Source organism: Tachypleus tridentatus, chromosome 13, assembly GCF_004210375.1.
Source record: "Tachypleus tridentatus isolate NWPU-2018 chromosome 13, ASM421037v1, whole genome shotgun sequence".
Taxonomy (NCBI): domain Eukaryota; kingdom Metazoa; phylum Arthropoda; class Merostomata; order Xiphosura; family Limulidae; genus Tachypleus; species Tachypleus tridentatus.
Window position 1 is genome coordinate 181699103 of NC_134837.1, and position 18597 is coordinate 181717699.

At 30.4% G+C, this 18597-nt stretch overlaps 1 protein-coding gene across 1 annotated transcript in view; it reads left to right on the forward strand.

Moving 5' to 3' along the window:
- The window catches only part of LOC143240579 (glycerol kinase 5-like), a 64433-nt gene that overhangs the window by 15257 nt on the left and 30579 nt on the right, over positions 1-18597 (forward strand). Inside the window, exons 5-6 of the mRNA XM_076483244.1 lie at positions 58-151; positions 16629-16718. Coding sequence (XP_076339359.1) covers positions 58-151; positions 16629-16718 — 184 coding nt within the window. The remainder of the gene's footprint in view (positions 1-57; positions 152-16628; positions 16719-18597) is intronic.

Genomic DNA, 18597 nt, shown 5'->3' on the forward strand with positions numbered 1-18597 from the left:
GTTGTAAAACAATATTGTTTTATTAAAAATACAGGGTTTGTGTGTATGAATTTTCAGGGAGACAGGACAGCCATTTCACAATCTTATCACATGGAAAGATACAAGAGCAGAACGTTTATGTAGAGAATGGAATAATTCTATACAGATGAAGGTAATAAATGTCACTAATTTTATAATCTCAGTCACTTCTCCAGCCATGATGTGCAAAACATTTGTGGCAGTTTTATGCCTTTTGCTTAAATTTTCCTTATTCTATTATTTTAATGTATGCTGTTTAAGCTGTACTTTCTTGCAGGCATTGTGTGTTTAGAACTTTAGATCAATAAATCCTGGTCTGTTTGAAAACAAACTTGTACAGCACAGAAACAAACTTTATTTAATAAAATTACATTTACCTTTCATTATTTAATACTACACAGGCTCAGTGGAATTGACTGTGCAGGTACCACTTTGTACTTTAAATGTTTTATAGTTTTATTACTACCAATATTTAATGCAGTTTGTATATTTTTACAAATTTTAAGACTTTCAGTAAACATAAGTCTTTTACATACAAAGAAAAGCATGTATTTAATGAATAATTTTTAAAAAGATTTGTCCATGAACATATTAAGTTTTTATTACTAATTTGAGTGCAAAGTGATTTTCGTGTTTAAAGTTAATTCCTTTCTTTATCTTAAATTTCAATTATTTATTCTTGAAATACCTCCTAAATATATTTCAAATATTTCTTTTCAGTGAAACATTATATTTTATCTCCATACAATGTTGGTCATTTTGACTAACTTCATTCATAATCACCAAAAACAAATTGAAATAAATGAAATAACTCTTGTGTTTTTTTCTAGAATTACTTCAATTTGTAATATGAAACTACATTTCTTTACCCTAGATAGCCTTAAACTCAACAGTATACACCTATTTAAACCTAAATTTTATTGTTTGAATTGTGTGACTGCCATTTTTGTGCCATAAGTTGTAAACCATATGAGGAACATGGAGCTCCTGTTAAACTGGTGAATTACATTACCAACAACGTAATTGCAAGCATGCTTCATGAAACATTTTTATTCTTATTTAGTTTATCTGACCTAACTAATGTAAAGAGATATTTATTTTTTGTTTTAGTTACTTTTATAATATTAAAAAAACCAACATGAAAAACAAGACAAAACACTTTCTCATCTTTTTTTTTGTCCCCTGCTGGTACAGTGGTAAGTCTATAGATTTACAATTCTAAAATTAAGGGTTCGATTCCTCTTGGAGGACTCAGCAGATAGTCCACTGTGGCTTTGCTATAAGGAAAACACACACACTGTTTTTTTCTTCTGTCGACTGTTGATGTCACACGTTATACTAATGGTAGTGATGCACTAATTTTTTTTTATTAAATAATACACCAAAAAATATAGAATAATCACATGCAAAAAGTTTAAAGATGGCTGTGTTTTGTGGAATATAATATTGATTTATATTTCTTGAAGGCTATCAAGAACTAAAACTGATGTTAAATATTTATCTAGCTGTCACAGATCTATAAACTTCCTCAATTTTCTAGGCTAGGTCAATGTTGCTACTTTTTATATACTTTCCAAGACACTTTAAAGGAGAAATTATCATATGAAGTGCCATGCTGATTTGTCGACTTCTCTTCAGTCCTTCAATCATATGTCCCTATCAAAAGTGACAATGGGTGTCTTACCTTCCCCAGTAGTGATGTTACTGAGTTTAGCTTGTTTCAGAATTGTAAATTTGCTTTGAGTTGGACTACTGCTAAATAACAGACAATGCTAATATTCTGTAATGGTGACTTGTTAATTGTAGAGCTGTATGTTGACCAAATTGAATGGTTGTGGTTTGGCAGACTTCACTGTATTTCACATTTTGACTGCCACTGGTATGTAGCATACCTTATACATGTCTCTCGATTCAGGATTGTGTGTATGGAATAGTGTCTCCATTTAAGTTTTTGTCAGATTACTGATCTGAGTCAAGAACTGATGTTGACTGAAGATTCATCTACGGTATCTTCAAGGTTATGTTTGTCACTAATTAAACTTCACTGCCAACACATTAAGAGCCATATAATGTTGAACTCTTTGTAATCTCTGCTACAGTCCTTCAATATGCCCATCTGGTATTCATTCTAATTTAGGAGAGAAATCTTTGGTAGTCTTTGCATTCTTAGTACATAGTAGTTAAAAGGCTTTTTGAAGGCTTTATCTTTAATATTGACATTCAGTTTCAGACCTTCTCTAAGTATTAGTGTCTCATTTGCCTTTCTTTATGCAATAAGAACAGATTTTGATATCACTTATTAATCTTTCATTTACATGATCTCATGGCATTTCTTTTACCCAATCCAAAGTTTCTAAATGTTTCATTTGTTAGGCATGGTTGCTGATGCTTCATATTTAAGTTAAAGGCATTTTCAACTTTAGTGAGCAGATTCAGTTTGAACATGTTATCACTGTTTGTATTCTCCTTACTCTAGAAGAATTAATCGTAATGGCTTTCATACAAGCATTGTGGAAGGGCCCCTTCAAAACCTTTTGCACAATATGTTTTTTACGATCAGATACTTGTTTTCAAAGATGTGTTTTCCATAGATTCATCTTGATGTGGTCTTTGTTGTTGGTTTTGTTTCAGTCTCATTTTGGATTTTTACTTTTGGTCTAATTTTATTTTTGTTACTTTAGATTCTGTTAATGTTTCCTGTGATAGAGATGTGGAGCTGTTTCAGCAAACATGATGTCCTTAATTCTGTCTTGCATTTCAACATATCTACCAAGTAAAGCATATTGCTGTGTAAAAGTCTAAGATTCAGTGACATGTTGCTTACATGAGAGATTCCAACAATTTTTTTTTTATTAGAGTATATTTTACACTGCTCTGTAACTTATGTTTATCATATTTATTTTATATATCACTGAACAAGGAAAGTTGATACATGGGTCTAATAAAGACTGAAACCAAAACTAAAATAGTAACTAAGAAAATGAGTTATTAATAAACAAATCAGTGAAATAAATGTAGCATACCATTTGTTTACATCCATCAGCAGTTTTATAAATGTAAAGATAAAACCATCAAAATGGTACCACATGATTTCTCATTATGAGGTTGGGGCTTGTTACCAGCATAACAGTTCATAACAAATACTTTAATAAAAATAAAGAACCAACTTTTTACAAAAATATTTTAAGTAAATACATTTACCACAGTTTATTCGTATTTTCTGGTAAATCAATTTCCTTGAGCAATTTGTGCAGATTAACCTTGTACTTAAATTCTTTGGTAAGAAAATCATTCATTTTCATTATCCTTTCAAATATATGTAGTTTACGATACTTAGATATGATCTTGGATATAAGATTTAATGCAATTCTGTGAGCTCATCATCACTTCATAATGATGTCATTAATTCATTGCTAAATTTGAAAATTTACAACTGGAAATTAGATTGAAATTTTCTCTAGGTAATACAATATAGAACGTAGATTTTGTGGTACAGCTCGACAAACAGTTGCTACTGAAAAACTTACATCCTGTGACATTACAATGATATTTATCCAGTATCACCTACTCCATCATAATATAAAACAAAAATGTATTTTTAATCATAAGTAGCATAATTTTGTCAAGAAGTTTCTGAAAGACATTACTTCTTGAGATTTAACTAGTCTTAAAAAATAGTTTGATATAATATTTTATATTTAAAAAGAATTATTCATGTGACAAATTTAAACACTCACTTTGGTGCATACTTGTTAAGAAGAAAATTTAATTTTGGCAAATTTTCTAAAGTAAATACAAAAATAGTATCATTTACTTTTATCTCATGTGATGTGCTTTCACCTGACCCATGCAAGATTTGGATAAGGCTATATTTCCTCATTAGGTTGTGTACACATAATTTATAATCAATGAGATGTGGCTCCTAAGTTCATCCAACTTTTACGAATGCTTACAGTGAGAATTGTACTAAAGAGCGAGACATGCGATACAAATAAAACATTGTATTCATTATGAAAAATACAGTTTGCTTGAGTATACTTCAAATCATACATCACCATAATTTTCCTCAAGTTTTGGTATTTGTACCTTAAATCCACTTAAATCAGTTGCCTTTTTAATGATTCATAGCTCCCCAGTGGTACAACAGTGGTAAGTCTGAGGATTTATACTGCTATAACTTAGGTTTTTATACCAGAGGTGTGCACAGCACAGATAGTCCATTGCATAGATTTGTATTAAGCCACAACAAATAAACACACATTCATACTTTTCACAAGTTTTTCCCTCTATTTCTGTTAATTTAACATAAAACAAATCGGCACTTATTTCATGTGAATATTCTGGGTTGTCATCTTGAAGTGTGAAAAGAGATGGATAACTGCATGATTTTATTTTTGATTTCTTCATGTTAGCTCAGTACAATCTTTTATTATGCCTGAGATAGTTATGGTGACTTGGCAATTTTTTTTCCTTATTCATGTACACTAACCCCTTGAGTCCTCACTAAAATATATACCCAGAGGGCTTGTGGTTAGCATGTTTGTTTGGTCTAATTAGAACCAGTAGGAACTTAGTTGTGATTTTTACTTATTTTTCTGCAGAGTTAAATCTATCTCGTTAAACATCCATGCTTGTAAAAACTAATGAGGTACATTCACCTCTCCTGGGAGCTCCATTAATTTTATGTTTAGGTAGTTAGAGAAGTTATTGAATGTTGCAGTGACAATCAGTGCTTTTATTCCGAGATAACTGTGATGTGCTACAGAACTTTTGTAGACAGTTTAGGGTTATGCTTTAGGAAATACTATCCAAGGTTACAGTTAATGACACAACTGCATGTAGCTCAATAAGCAATTTTTTTTAATCCTCGTGAATGATAAACCAATTTATTTCTACCAGACGTGGCTACTTTAAAATGAATTAGGTTCACGTAGTTCAGGTCATATTTAATTCTAGAAAAATAAAACTAGTAGGTGATTATTTAAAACTTGAGAGGAGTTTTGCAAAATGTGTGTAGTTCCTGAAAAATGAAATATCTTAATTTTGATATATTTAGTTTTTATGCAACATCACCTTTGAAATTGTGGGAAAAATTACAGTAAGAAATGTTTATGAGAAATAGATTAAAATAGTTACCAGGGATCAAAGAATTATCTTTTGAAAATTTAACTTTGACTGAGGAACTTTATATTTTTAGTTATTTTTCAATTGGGATTGCTTGGCCAATCTGTATTCCTTTACTTATCAATGAAGATGAACACATTGCTTGGTTTAAATGAAAATTTGAGCCTGAGAGAATGTAACCTTTTGATAGTTTTCTCTCAAGTGAATGTAATTTTATTACATTATTTTTAATGCTGATTACATTTGTTATTGCCTCTAATAATGCCAAGCGCGTAAGGCGTGCGACTCGTAATCCAAGGGTCGCGGGTTCGCACCCGCGTCGCCAAACATGCTCACACTCCCAGCCGTGGGGGCGTTATAATGTCATGGTCAGTCCCACTATTCGTTGGTAAAAGAGTAGCCCAAGAGTTGGCGGTGGGTGGTGATGACTATCTGCCTTTCCTCTAGTCTTACACTGCTAAATTAGGGACGGCTAGCACAGATAGCCCTCGAGTAGCTTTGTGCAAAATTCCAAAAAACAAAACAAAACAAACAAACAAGCCTCTTATAATGCTTTATCATTCTGTAAAGTTAAAGTTTTGTTTCTCTTAAGTGTTCTTTTTGTAATTTTATGAATGCAATTATTATGTCAGAACAAAAATTTCTAAGTGAAACAATAAGGAAGTCTGTTATTCTTAATTAGGATATTGTGTGTATATGTCCAACAAATTTTAAACTTTCTTCATAGGTATATTTCAAATTTATATTTGATCGGGTCCTAAGCAAGTTTACTTAGGCAATAAAACAATCTTATCAAAATCATTGAATAAATGTTCTATTGCCAGTAACATGCACGTTTTTTTTTATCACTTGTTCATTTGCAAGATCTTGCATTCAATCGTTTTTAATTTTTTAATCCTGTAAATTAGTGCTTGTTTCACAAAAGTATCAATTTTGAGCCAATACTATAATACAATAATTGGAACAAATATTAAACAATATAGCATATTTTTACATACTGTAGATAAATATTCAGTAACTGCTAGCAAATTTTTTCTGTTACATTTGGAACATTGTTACAAACCAACTTCTTCATTACAAGTACATGAGTAAAGCATATGATGTATGCATTTTTTTCAAAGCACAGTTAAAGGGGCTTTCATAATCTTCTAACACTATCACCAAACACGATATATAGGTTGTTACATTAGATCATGACAAGAGAAGCAGTGATTGCTTGCAATTTTAGGATAGACTTGTACACACCAGGGAGGCATTGACTTATATGCCAAAATAGTTAGAATATTGATCATATATGGAGCACTTTGTTGTAATTATGATGTGAAAGGTTTTTAAAGTTTCCAAAAGACTATTATTTCACTACAGAGGGCATTTATTTTTTACCTAAAATATATTTTGAATTTTTTTATGAAATTTCTCTTAAACTTAGGAAATAAATATTGTAGTATTATGTAAAAATAGAGAAACATTGTGAAAAAGGACTTTTGATAACTTCTATAGTTTTATGAATTCAATGTATCAACTGTGTATATGGGTAGAAACACAAAATTCCTACTGGGTTGAACAGGCTTATAGAAATAGTTAAATGGTTCGACATAATTTATCTTAGTAGTTTGGGTAGCATCCACTTGAGCTTGTACAACACCTGCTATTACTGAAAACTCTTATTTTATAATTTATTTCAATTTTATGTTTGACTTGCTCACTGACTACTATTTTCTCTTGCTTATTCATTTTACTGATTTATTGGTTATTTATTATCTACCTGGGGTATCCATGTGTTGGACGGGTGAAATAAAACTCATTTGTGACAAAGGATAGGGAATTGTGCTTCTGTTTTTCTTAACATTGTAAATATTAAAAGTGCAATAAATATATATTAAGGTACCAATACTGAAAAAAAAAAAAGACATTCTGTTTCCAAGAATTTTTGCAATGTGAAATTAGATTAGGGAGGGGATAACCATCTCATGATCTGCCATCCAATATCAGTGTGTCAAAACTGCTGCTGATTGATCAACAAATGTGTAAAAGTAACAGTTAAATCCTCATGTGCACACACACACGATAATGCTAAGTTGTATAAATTCTTATTTAATGCTCAACTTGTATCATTCCCCCCATTTAAAAGTTTCTGTCAGAGAAAGTTTTATTTAATATTTTATGACTTCAGTTAATATTCAGTTAACTGTCATGGATCACTATTACACCTTTCAATTATAAGTTGTAACTATATGTTTCAAAATATTGACCAACATCTCGGTAATTATACCAGTATTCAAATAATAACTAAGCCAACATAATGGTTAAAATAACTCATGAAATTTGTTATTTAAATGCAGCTTTTCATTATGTGATTATAATGGAGTTCATTATGTTGTTTGAAGTTTTGGACTTTTTTTTTTTATTTCACTCTTATCTGATATATATTCTACCATTTTTTGAAATTCTTAGGAATAGAATTGAACATTGATTAAACTACAAATAGGCTTCTTTGCTTTGTCCTCAAAGACCATGTGGGCTAATCAGTCTTGAATATTATCGTCCTTGTATGATGTCATTAATGAGGAAGAATGGATAGTTGAACATGGTCTGTTCTAAACCTGCAAGGGCACCAAGAATGCCCCATGTCTTTTGGAGCTCTTTTCACAATGCATTGAATGTTGTAATTGTACTCACTTATTCTACATCATGGTAGATTTCCTTCAATATATTACTTAATAGACAAGCCATATGGGTTTTCCTTAAAATAAAACTTTGTATTTTAGATGAATCTTTTTATGCTACTTTCTGAGGATTTTTTTTTATAAAAGCTGAGGGTTTCTTGCTACAGAGAACATGGTTTTTGCTGTCTCAACATTATTGTGATTTCCTTTGTTGGTTTCCCTATTTTGTTTAATAAGTTGACACTTGCATGTCCATAAAAACCATGTTTAAACTGGAAGTTAAATATTTTTGTTTTATGATTAATCATTCTAAAATTCCCACTTTTTGCTACTGTCTATTGGGTTTATTTTCCATCATGTTTTATGAGTCATTAATAATTATTATTTTTCAATCAGTGCATAATTGTATATTGATGTTGGAACTGAAAATATTCTTGTATTAGGTATTCATATCCTGATAGATCCTTTGTAGTTGTTTTGTAAGTCATTTTATGTCAGTTCAGTTTGTCTCTTGATATTGAAATGTAGAGTTTTTTTACCTGAGTCACTATTGCAAGTCAACTATTTATTCTTACTGATAGTAGTGCAATTTTATATAGTTTAAACATTCTGCTTGATGTCTTCAAGTAAATTAGAGCACATTCTTAAAACCCCTTCTGTTGTAATAGTTATAGTTGTCAAGTTATAATGCATATTTTATCTGTTACAATTTCTAGCCTAATGCAGTACAAGCCTGGTTTGTTTGATCAATCTTTTAATCACTGTAAAAATATATTTAAATTGCCCCATTTTCTTTCTAAAATCTCTGCAGATTGCACCAGAAAATTAAGTTTTTTTTATCCTAATTATCATCAGACTTATTACAGTTGACATCTTTTGTCATACAAGTTCATTGTTTTATTTCCCTTTAAATATTGCCTAACTACTGAAATTAGAAGTAGATCACCCAGTGACAGTGTAGAGAGCATAAGGTAAACAAAATTTCATGTTACAATGTTGTATCTATGTTCTTCATGAATTTCTCAGTTAAAAAAATTTTTTTTCAGATAATTTATTTTTCTTCTAGCCCAATAAGTTTTTATTTTTAAATGTTAGTTATGTTTGTTAAAATGTGTGTATATCAATAAATGACAATATATATGAATAAAAAAAAACTTAATCAGTGATGTCGAGAAAACCCACTTGCAGAGAAAATATATATGTAAAAAAGGCTCGTTTGGGTTGAGAAAATGTTTTATGTAGAGGAGTGGACAACGTTTCATCCTTCTCGGTCATCGTCAGGTTCACAAAGAAAAAAACAGGTAACTGACCAGAAGCTGACCACATGTTTGAAAGGGGTTGTGTAACTGAGTGTCGGAATGTAGAGGGCGTGCTTAGATGTTTGAATATATAATTTTATATTATTTTTAATATAGGTATAAAGGTGTTTCTTTGTATTGGTTTATTTTGGGTTTAAGTTATTGTATAAGTAAGGCTTCTTTAATTTTGCATTTGTTTATGTTTGTTTCTTTATTTAGTATTTGAGTGTTTTATATGGTTATGTTGTGTTTATTTGACTTGCAGTGTTCGAAAACGTGTGAAGGTGACTTTTTATGTTCCTTGAATCTGGTTTCCATTTTTCTACTTGTTTCTCCAATGTAGAAGTTGTGACAGTTATCACATTGTATTTTATAAATAATGTTGGTGTGGTGTTTGGCGTCAGTGTAGTTTTTACATAGTATAGACCTCGGTTTTGTGTCTGGTTTTTGAATAAATTTGATATTAACTGGAATGTCATAATTTGTTACTAGTTTTTGCCAAATGTTGGTTATTTGTTTGCTTATGTCGGGAATATATGGTATGCAGCAGTATATGGTTTCGTGATTTTTTGATTTGTGAGATATATTTACTTTTGTTGGTTGATCTTGCTTTTTGTCTAGGTGTGTGCGTATAATGTTTTCTAAGGTTTGTGGAGGAAACTTATTGATGTTGATAAAGTATTGTTTTATTTTGTCTAATTCATTGTTAATTTTATCTGGTGAGCATAGTTTTATGGCTGTGTTTATTTGGTTTCTTAGTATATCGAGTTTTTGTTTTGTTTCATGTGCTGAGTCCCAAGGAATGTATGTCCAGTATGGGTGATTTTTCGGTGGATTTTGTTTTAAATTGTGTATCGGTTCTTGTAATTTTGAGGTTAAGAAATGATATTTGATTGCTTTCTTCTTGTTCACATGTGAAGTTGATGTTGGGATGTATAGCGTTAATGTGATTGAAAAAATAAAGTGTGTGTCCTGTAGATGTGAATTCTGCAACAGTGTCATCTACACATCTGTACCAGTATAGTGGTGGATGTAATGCTGTGTTAATTGCTTGTGTTTCAACTTGTGTCATAAAAATATTGGCTAGAACTGGTGATACTGGGTTGTCCATGCTTAGGCCATTTGTTTGTATATAGTTGTGGTTGTTGAACATGAAGTTTGTTTTCATCATGGTGAATTCTATGAGGGTTGCTGGGAATATCAATAGATGGGTTAGGGTCTCGGATATAGAGTTCTAAGGCTATCTTGCAACGATGAATTAGACAAAATAAAACAATACTTCATCAACATCAATAACCGTAGAAAACATATGCACACACCTGGATAGAAAGCAAAATCAACTAACAAAAGTAAATATATCTCACAAATAAAAAAATCACGAAACCATATACTGCTGCATACCATATATTCCCAACATCAGCAGAAAAATAACCAACATTTGGCAAAAACTAGTAACAAAATATGACATTCCAGTTAATACCAAATTTATTCAAAAACCAGGCACAAAACTGAGGTCTACACTGTGTAAATGTGATATACTATACAATGTGATAACTGCCACGACTTCTATATTGGAGAAACAAGTAGAAAAATGGAAACCAGGTTCAAAGAACATAAAAAGTCACCTTCACATGTTTTCGAACACTGCAAGTCAAATAAATACAACATAACCATAGAAAACACTCAAATACTAAATAAAGAAACAAACATAAACAAATGCAAAATTAAAGAAGCCTTACTTATACAATAACTTAAACCCAAAATAAACCAATACAAAGAAACACCTTTATACCTATATTAAAAATAATATAAAATTATATATTCAAACATCTAAGCATGCCCCTCTACATTCCAACACTCAGTCATGCAACTCCTTTTAAACATGTGGTCAGTTACCTCTTTCTTTCTTTGTGAACTGACGATGACCGATGATGGTCAAAACATTGTTCACTCCTCTACATAAAAAGTTTTCTCAACACAAACGAGCTGTTTTTACATATATAAAAGGAAACTTAACACTTCAGGAATTAGATATTTTTGTTGCCAGAAGCTTGTTTTCATTAACCTTAAATTTATCTTACTAAGTTGGTTGTTCAAAAAATGGTTAATGTCGCTTTAAGGCATGTATTCTAAACACAAACAGCAATACTCTCAAAAGTATTATAATTTATCTGGCTTTCTAACTGACTTATAAGAAATGCTACATATTTTGTTATTTACCTCAGTATCTGCTCAGGAAATTTTCTTTTTACTGTAATAAATTAACATAAAGATTCATAGTTGTATGGTTCACAAAATGGAATTTCTATTCACTATAAAATGATACCATTGACTTCTAAGTGTGAGGTCTCCTGCTGGTACAGCGGTAAGTCTATGGGTGTACAATGCTAAAATCAAGGGTTAGATTCCCTTCGGTGGACTCAGCAGATAGCCCAATGTGGCTTTGATATGAGAAAACACACACACTTTAAGTGTAGGTAAATAAGAAATGTCTAAAAATGTGAAAAGTTGGAAGGAGCTTCTGTTATAGGTATAACAAGTGTATTATCTTGGAAAATAGAAAAGGTGGGAGGTGTATATTTTAAGATTTGGCCTGTTATTTTTGATGGTTGGTGTATATAATTGGTGGACATTTTAAAAAAATGTATAAAGAAAGGAAATCTAGAGTGGAGAATTAGAGCAGAATGGCATTATGTGACACAAAGAAGTGAAGATTGAAAATTTATTTAAATGTTTTTAAATTAAGTAATCAAAACTTGTATGGCATTAAAATTTGAATTATAAACTAATGTGAAGGTTGTTGATGTATCTTTATAATAAAATTGTTTAATATAAATATAAAATACTCTAAATGTCATTGTTTGGTTAATTTGATCCTCCTGTACATACATCATTAATTTCAAGGTGTTTTCTTTTTGAGCATATCACAAATATGATATTCTGCCAACAACATCTTAGAAACATCCTATGTCCTTGTAAGTTTTACCATAAATTTATGGGAAAGCTATGGTTATTTCCTTAGATGCACTTTGTCAGACAAGTGTGATTATATGTTCTGACTGTTTGCATATGGAGTGTTAATTATGGTTTTTCTTTTTCAATGGTGATAATTTTTAGTCTGATTTTTGTGTCTCCTAGCTCAGTTTTTAACCTTTTTCCTGTTTTAGTACATTTAATGTTTTCTTTAGATATGTTTATTTGACCTACTTAATTAAGTAGGTATGAGTGAAGCATATTATTCTAGTATTAGTAAAACAGAGTGGAGTAGATGGTTTTAGCAACTAAACATTTTAGGCTTACATTTTCTCTTGAGTGAAAGTAACAGTCTGCCATCTTTCACATGCACTTTAAAATGTCATGTGTGATTCTCACATGAAGCTTTCTTCTAATCTTTTATGTTGAGCCAAAAGAACCATTTTTTGTTGCCATACTTACAGACATCAGATGCATGTTAAGAAAATGCAAAAATATTTATATGTAGGAGCTTTAGCACTGTCTTGTGAACAATGTGTGATGCCAAGATAGGGTTAACATCAACTCTCATAGCCATTTCCAAGCTCTGTATGTTCTTCACATCCACCTAAATAGTACCTAGTTTACTTGCAACTATACACCTATTTATTCTTACTTTTTATCTTACAAATTTAAGGTTGGAGAAAATTGTTCCTTTAGGATAATAGTTCTTAAACTGTCAAGACAGCAGTTATGTCAATTATTTCATGTGTGGACAAATTTTTAATTTGTGACTTAAATTTATCCAGCATTTATAATAAGAGTTAGAATCAAGAGACAAAGGCTTCATATATATATATATATATACATAACATTTATTGAGTTTATTAAGACAAAGAACAATTTTGCTTGTCTACACTGATTCATAAATTGCCATAACCATTATTTCCTTAATTTTAAATGGTCATTCTGTAATAAGTCTGTTTGGATCAGTTAACTTTTTAACCATTCAAATCTTCACAAGCTAGTAGTTAATTTGTTCCTTCTAATACAACATGTAACAAATAAACACTAAACTACTAACAGATGATAAACTTTATTTCTGATTTTGTTTTCTTAAAAATGGCTTGAAACTAGCTTTTATAGTGTCTGAAATGCTCATGGTGAACAGTTCCCAGCTGTAATGCATGCACACCAACCTTTTTTACCCCATGCTGAAATGAATACCCAGTAAACATTTGGTTAAACGTCCTTATTTGGTCTGATTGGTGCCTGCAGAGACTTAAAAGCCTTCTGTAGTGCCAGATCCTTGTGTCAAACACCTACATTTGTAGGAATAAGTTAGGTACTTAAAAGTACCTTTACTTTTAAAGTTCCTGCTCATCGCAGCTGGCCTGTAGGTAATGTGATCTGTTAGTAATTAGAAATATGCTTGCATGAGGTAACTAAAAACTTGAGTATTTTGGTGATATAATTGTGACACTTGTTGTCCAAGCCTTTTTTTTTTTTTTTAAAGTGAGTTATATCATTGGTTTTGGAAACTCCATCAAAGTTTTCAAGTGAAGGTACAACTGCACTCAGATAAATGAGGAACAAGTTTATTCAATGTGAATAATAATTTATATGTGTGGATAAATAATTCCATTTAAATTTTTCCTTGTTTGATCAGCATGTTTTTGCAATCTTTAATAAAGCTGTTTATTACTGAGAAAGCTTATTTAACAAATATTTGTAATTTAGTGTTAAATTATTAATTTTAATAATTGTGTGCTTGCTTATTAAATTCCCCAACTTTTTTCTACTATTTCTATCAAACATTTGTTATTTAATGTAGCTGGTGCTTGGTCTCATTATTTCAGTTGCAATGTGTGTGACTTTCATGTTAAGTATAAAAATATTCTTTTATCTTACAGTTTTCACATTTAACTTTTATATTTTCTAGAATCTCTTAAATCATTGTCAAAAGTTTTTCGGGATAATTGTTTGTTTTATTTATCTTCTCTACACCATCAATAACTGTAGCTATTATCATCGATGTACAGTGCAATAAACTATTAAAAGTTAACAATTGGAAATATATATACATATCTATTATCTTTTCATTGAATAACCCAAAAACAACTTATTTGGATTATGTGTAATTTCACACCTTTACATTTTCACTTTTTAGTTTATTTTTAATGTTTTATTTTTCCTTTCATTGTCTTATTTGTGCCAACACATGCATCAATAGGTGTCTGTGGGCAATATAACATTAACATCGACAGAGATGGTTGTCTCCAACAGAATAGTACTTGTATTCACTTTATGAATACCTGTTGATCAAAGCAAATCATAGAATAAACTTTAAAATGTCATTAAACATTTCAAATACCAGTTTTAAAACAAATATTTTATAATTAACTGAAATATAGAAGTAAAACATAAATGGAATTTAACTATCTATCAAACTAATACATGTGAGGTGAGAAAAAATAGCCAAGTGTAAGGGACCAAGTACTCAACTGTGGTCTAAGCTTCATTTCACCTTTGTAACAAAACAGATGTGTGTCTGCATTTACTGTTAATGTGGTGATGTTCCAATGGGAAATCTGTTCTTTCTATTGGTTATAAGCCATTCAAGTTAAAAGCGTCACTTAGAAATACAGCTTCAACTTTGGAAGTGGGCATTGACTGATCTGCACTGAAATAATTTGTACAGAATTTTTCTCTAATATTGGTTCTTAGAATTTGACTCGAGTTACTCGTAAACAAGCTATATATTTATAATGTGAATGTCTGCAAGCATACATCTGTATTGCACATTTGTTTCTAGTATATTGGCTCTGAAGTTCAGTATTTTGTATCAAGTGACAACAATCTGAAATATTATGGTTTTAGAGGTTTCTTTGAAAATAAAGAAATAAAAACTGAGATAATATAAAACTGTGAATTTTAATCTATGATAAAAAATTATTTAATTAAAATACATTGATTATAAAATAGTTTAAATTTTGAATTTAATTCTGTGACATACACAGATTTTAAAAATGGTGCCATCATTATAGGGTTAATGTTCCATTAAATAAGAGAATTTAATGCATAGTAAGTTAACTTGTGTAATAAGAACTAAAAGTTTTAGAAAGGTAAAAAAAAAAGTTTAAAAATTAATCATTATTTGACTTTCACAAATTCTGGCTCACTAACAGGCATTCTCTCTCTTATTTGGCAGGTATGTACTGTTTCTTTTGCTATCCCTAGTTACTGTTTTCTATTACCTATTATCCATTCCATAGTTCATTATTATTTTCTATTCCATTTTATGTTTCACACTGATAACTTTCTCTTTAGTTGTTTTTTTTTTTAGATAATTTTGCTTTATTTTTTTCTACACTGATTTATGTTTTCTTTTGCTACTTGCAGTTTTGTGTATTTTCTATACCTAACTATTGCTTTACCTGTTTTATATAATTCTCGTGTGTATGTGTTTTCTCTGTCATTTTGAAAACTTTTATATCGTTCACTGTGTTTCTGACATTGCTCTTTTAAATGTTTTACATATTTTGCTTTATGATTTGTCATAATCTTTAACTGTATATATTGGTTTGCTTATTTTATACATCTAAATGACATTTTTTCACCTTCAATGCATCCTTTGGTGTGTTTGCAACACCTAACCAGTGTTTTAATATTTCTGAACATGCTTTGATATGTTGTAAAAAGTTAGTCATAGTGTTTAGTTTTTATCATACCAAACTATCATTTTATGTGATTTTTTTATCTTGCATGCTTTATACAGCTGTGTTTTTGTATCATTTGCCAAGTTTTATTACCTAACTATTGTTATAGATGATATTAGTATATCTAACTATTGCTTTGTCTTCTTTTTTCATTTGGTTTGTTTTTTAGATAAAACTATTATTCTCGTGTTTTATATATTATCTTGAATGTTCTCTACATGTATATACATGTTTGTTTTTGGTAACACACATCATGCATTTTACAGCCAACTGTCATTTTAGGTGTTTAATATAATAACTATTTTTATTCATGTTTTCTATATTATTAGACATCTTTTAGTCTTATTGGATAAAACTGCAAATTAGTGAAATAAATACATTTTTATGATTTCTGATTAAGAAGTTATCATACAGAATCCTGTGCTGTTAGCTTTTTAAGAAGAATTTGTATTCCACTTGTGGACTACAGTCCATGCTTACTGAATGTGAGCTATCTCTTCTTTCACTGAAGAAAAATAATGAGCTATTCAAAAGTACTCGAATCTTGTGTCTCATTTGAAAAAAACATTACATTTTAGTGAGAATATTCTTTTCTAGTTTTAAACATTTTATTAAACTATCTGTTAATAAGTTTGTGTTTTTAATATATAACTATTGTAGAGATCTTTTAATGAGTGTTTTGCAGTTTTTAATTTCAGAAGTAATATTTCTTATTTTAAGAAATGTTTAATGTTATTAACTTCCAAAAGACATCTGAGAATAATTTGTTTGTAGACAGACTTGAATGTAATAATTGTATGTTGAATGTTTCCTGACTGTTAAATATTTAGTGTTTGACTCTCAATGTCTAGTGTTTGAGAGGTGGAGCTCAACTTCTGTACTTTTTCACCAGACGGAAACGTTTCTTAGCAGCCAGTATATTGTATTTCCAAACTGGAATGGTAAGTTTGTTTTTGAAACTGAGAAAACTTTGTTAATCAAATATATTATTACCATACATGCTTGGTTAATTTCATAAAATAAAATTAAACTATCTTTTTTGCTTTCTAAAATATCTGAAGAATATAACAGAAAATTACAAGTATTTATCCTAAACCTGCATCTAATGACTTAGTAGTTAGAGCTCTTGACTTGCAATCATCTGTGCATTGCAGGTTCAAATCTTCATCACACTAAATATGCTCATCCGTTTCAGCTATGGCACCATTACAATGTGATGGACAATCTCACTATTTGTTGGTGAAAGAGTAGTCCAAGAGTAGGTGGTGGGTAGTGTTGACTAGTTGCTTTCCCTCTAATCTATCACTGCTAAATATAAGGACAGCTAGCATGGATAGTCCTCATGTAGCATTATACAAATTTAAAACAACCCGATATGTAATACAGGTTGTTGTTGTATTTTTAAATTGCTGCTTTTGCTGAATAGAAGTTAAAAAAGTTAGCTGCTACATTTTTAGTGTGTAGTAGTGTTGTCATGTGTAACATAAATATTTGTTATTGAAATGGATAAAATAAATATTCTCTTGAACCTTCATAGGTTACACTTGGGTAAAAAAAACAACTCCATATTTATTGCAAAAAAATGTACTTGGCCATGGAAAGTTTGTACATTTAGTGAATGCAAATCTATTATTTTTCTATAGCTTTCAGCAGCTGCAATAATATGAAAGTTTTCAGGAATGACAAATAGATAAAAATCTGTAAAATAATTCACAGAGTTGCAAAAGTTTGTTCTAAACTTCCCACCTGGTTCCTTTGTTCATGTTTTCAGTGGGTAGGCCTAGTCACTATCTCGTGAAATTTATGCATTACTATGTTAACTTTTTGTTTTAATTTTACATTGAATTAAATAGATTAGAATATGATCTATACAGTCATTTTAAATGTTACCTGTACCAACCATATGATATCATACGATTAAGAGAATTGAAGTGTGCAGTAATAAAATCACTAATAGATAAAGAAAATAAACTGAAAATTTATAGAATTATGAAGGGACAAAAAAGGAACTTACCAGCCCATCAAGGATATCCTTTCCAACTATAAACACCCCTTACTACTCATGTTCTCATCCCATATTTTCTTGAACTTGACTAAAGTTTCTGCCTTCCTCACCCTTGAAGGCAGCTCATTCTAAAAGCCATGCACCCTGTTTGAAAACTAATACTGTCTAAACTCCACATAACCCCCATATTGTCAAAATTTATATTTATGACCCCTTCTCCTATTGTTTTCTCTGCTAAACATAAAAACATATGATGGATCTATATTATCAACACCCTTAATAATCTTAAACACTTCAAGCAAATTCCCTCTGACCCTTCTCCTCTCCAGAGAAAACAGGTTTAGAGATTTTAGTCTGTCCTCTTAGGACAAACCAAGTGCATTGCTAAATTAGGTACAACTAGCACAGATAGCCCTCGTGCAGCTTTGCACAAAATTAAAATACAAATAAACAAACCTTCTTGAGGAAGGAAGCTCAAAACTGTACAAAGTGCTCTAAATGGGGCCTTACAAGTGATCTGTATAGTGAAATGATAATATTCCTTGTCCTGTATTCAATATTTCTCTAAATGCTACCCAAACTTCTATTAGCCCTATTGCTAGCTACAATAAAGATGACTTCAGTGATTGTTTTAGATCATAACGCTAAGATATTTTTTTTTCAACCTCAGTATTTAATGTATAACCATTTAATTAGTAACAGTAACATGAACTGTGAAAACCTACTTGCATTGCCTTACATTTTAGATTGTTAAATGTAAGACAATGCATTGAATGATCTAAATCTCCCTGTAAGTCTGCAGCATCTTTGATACA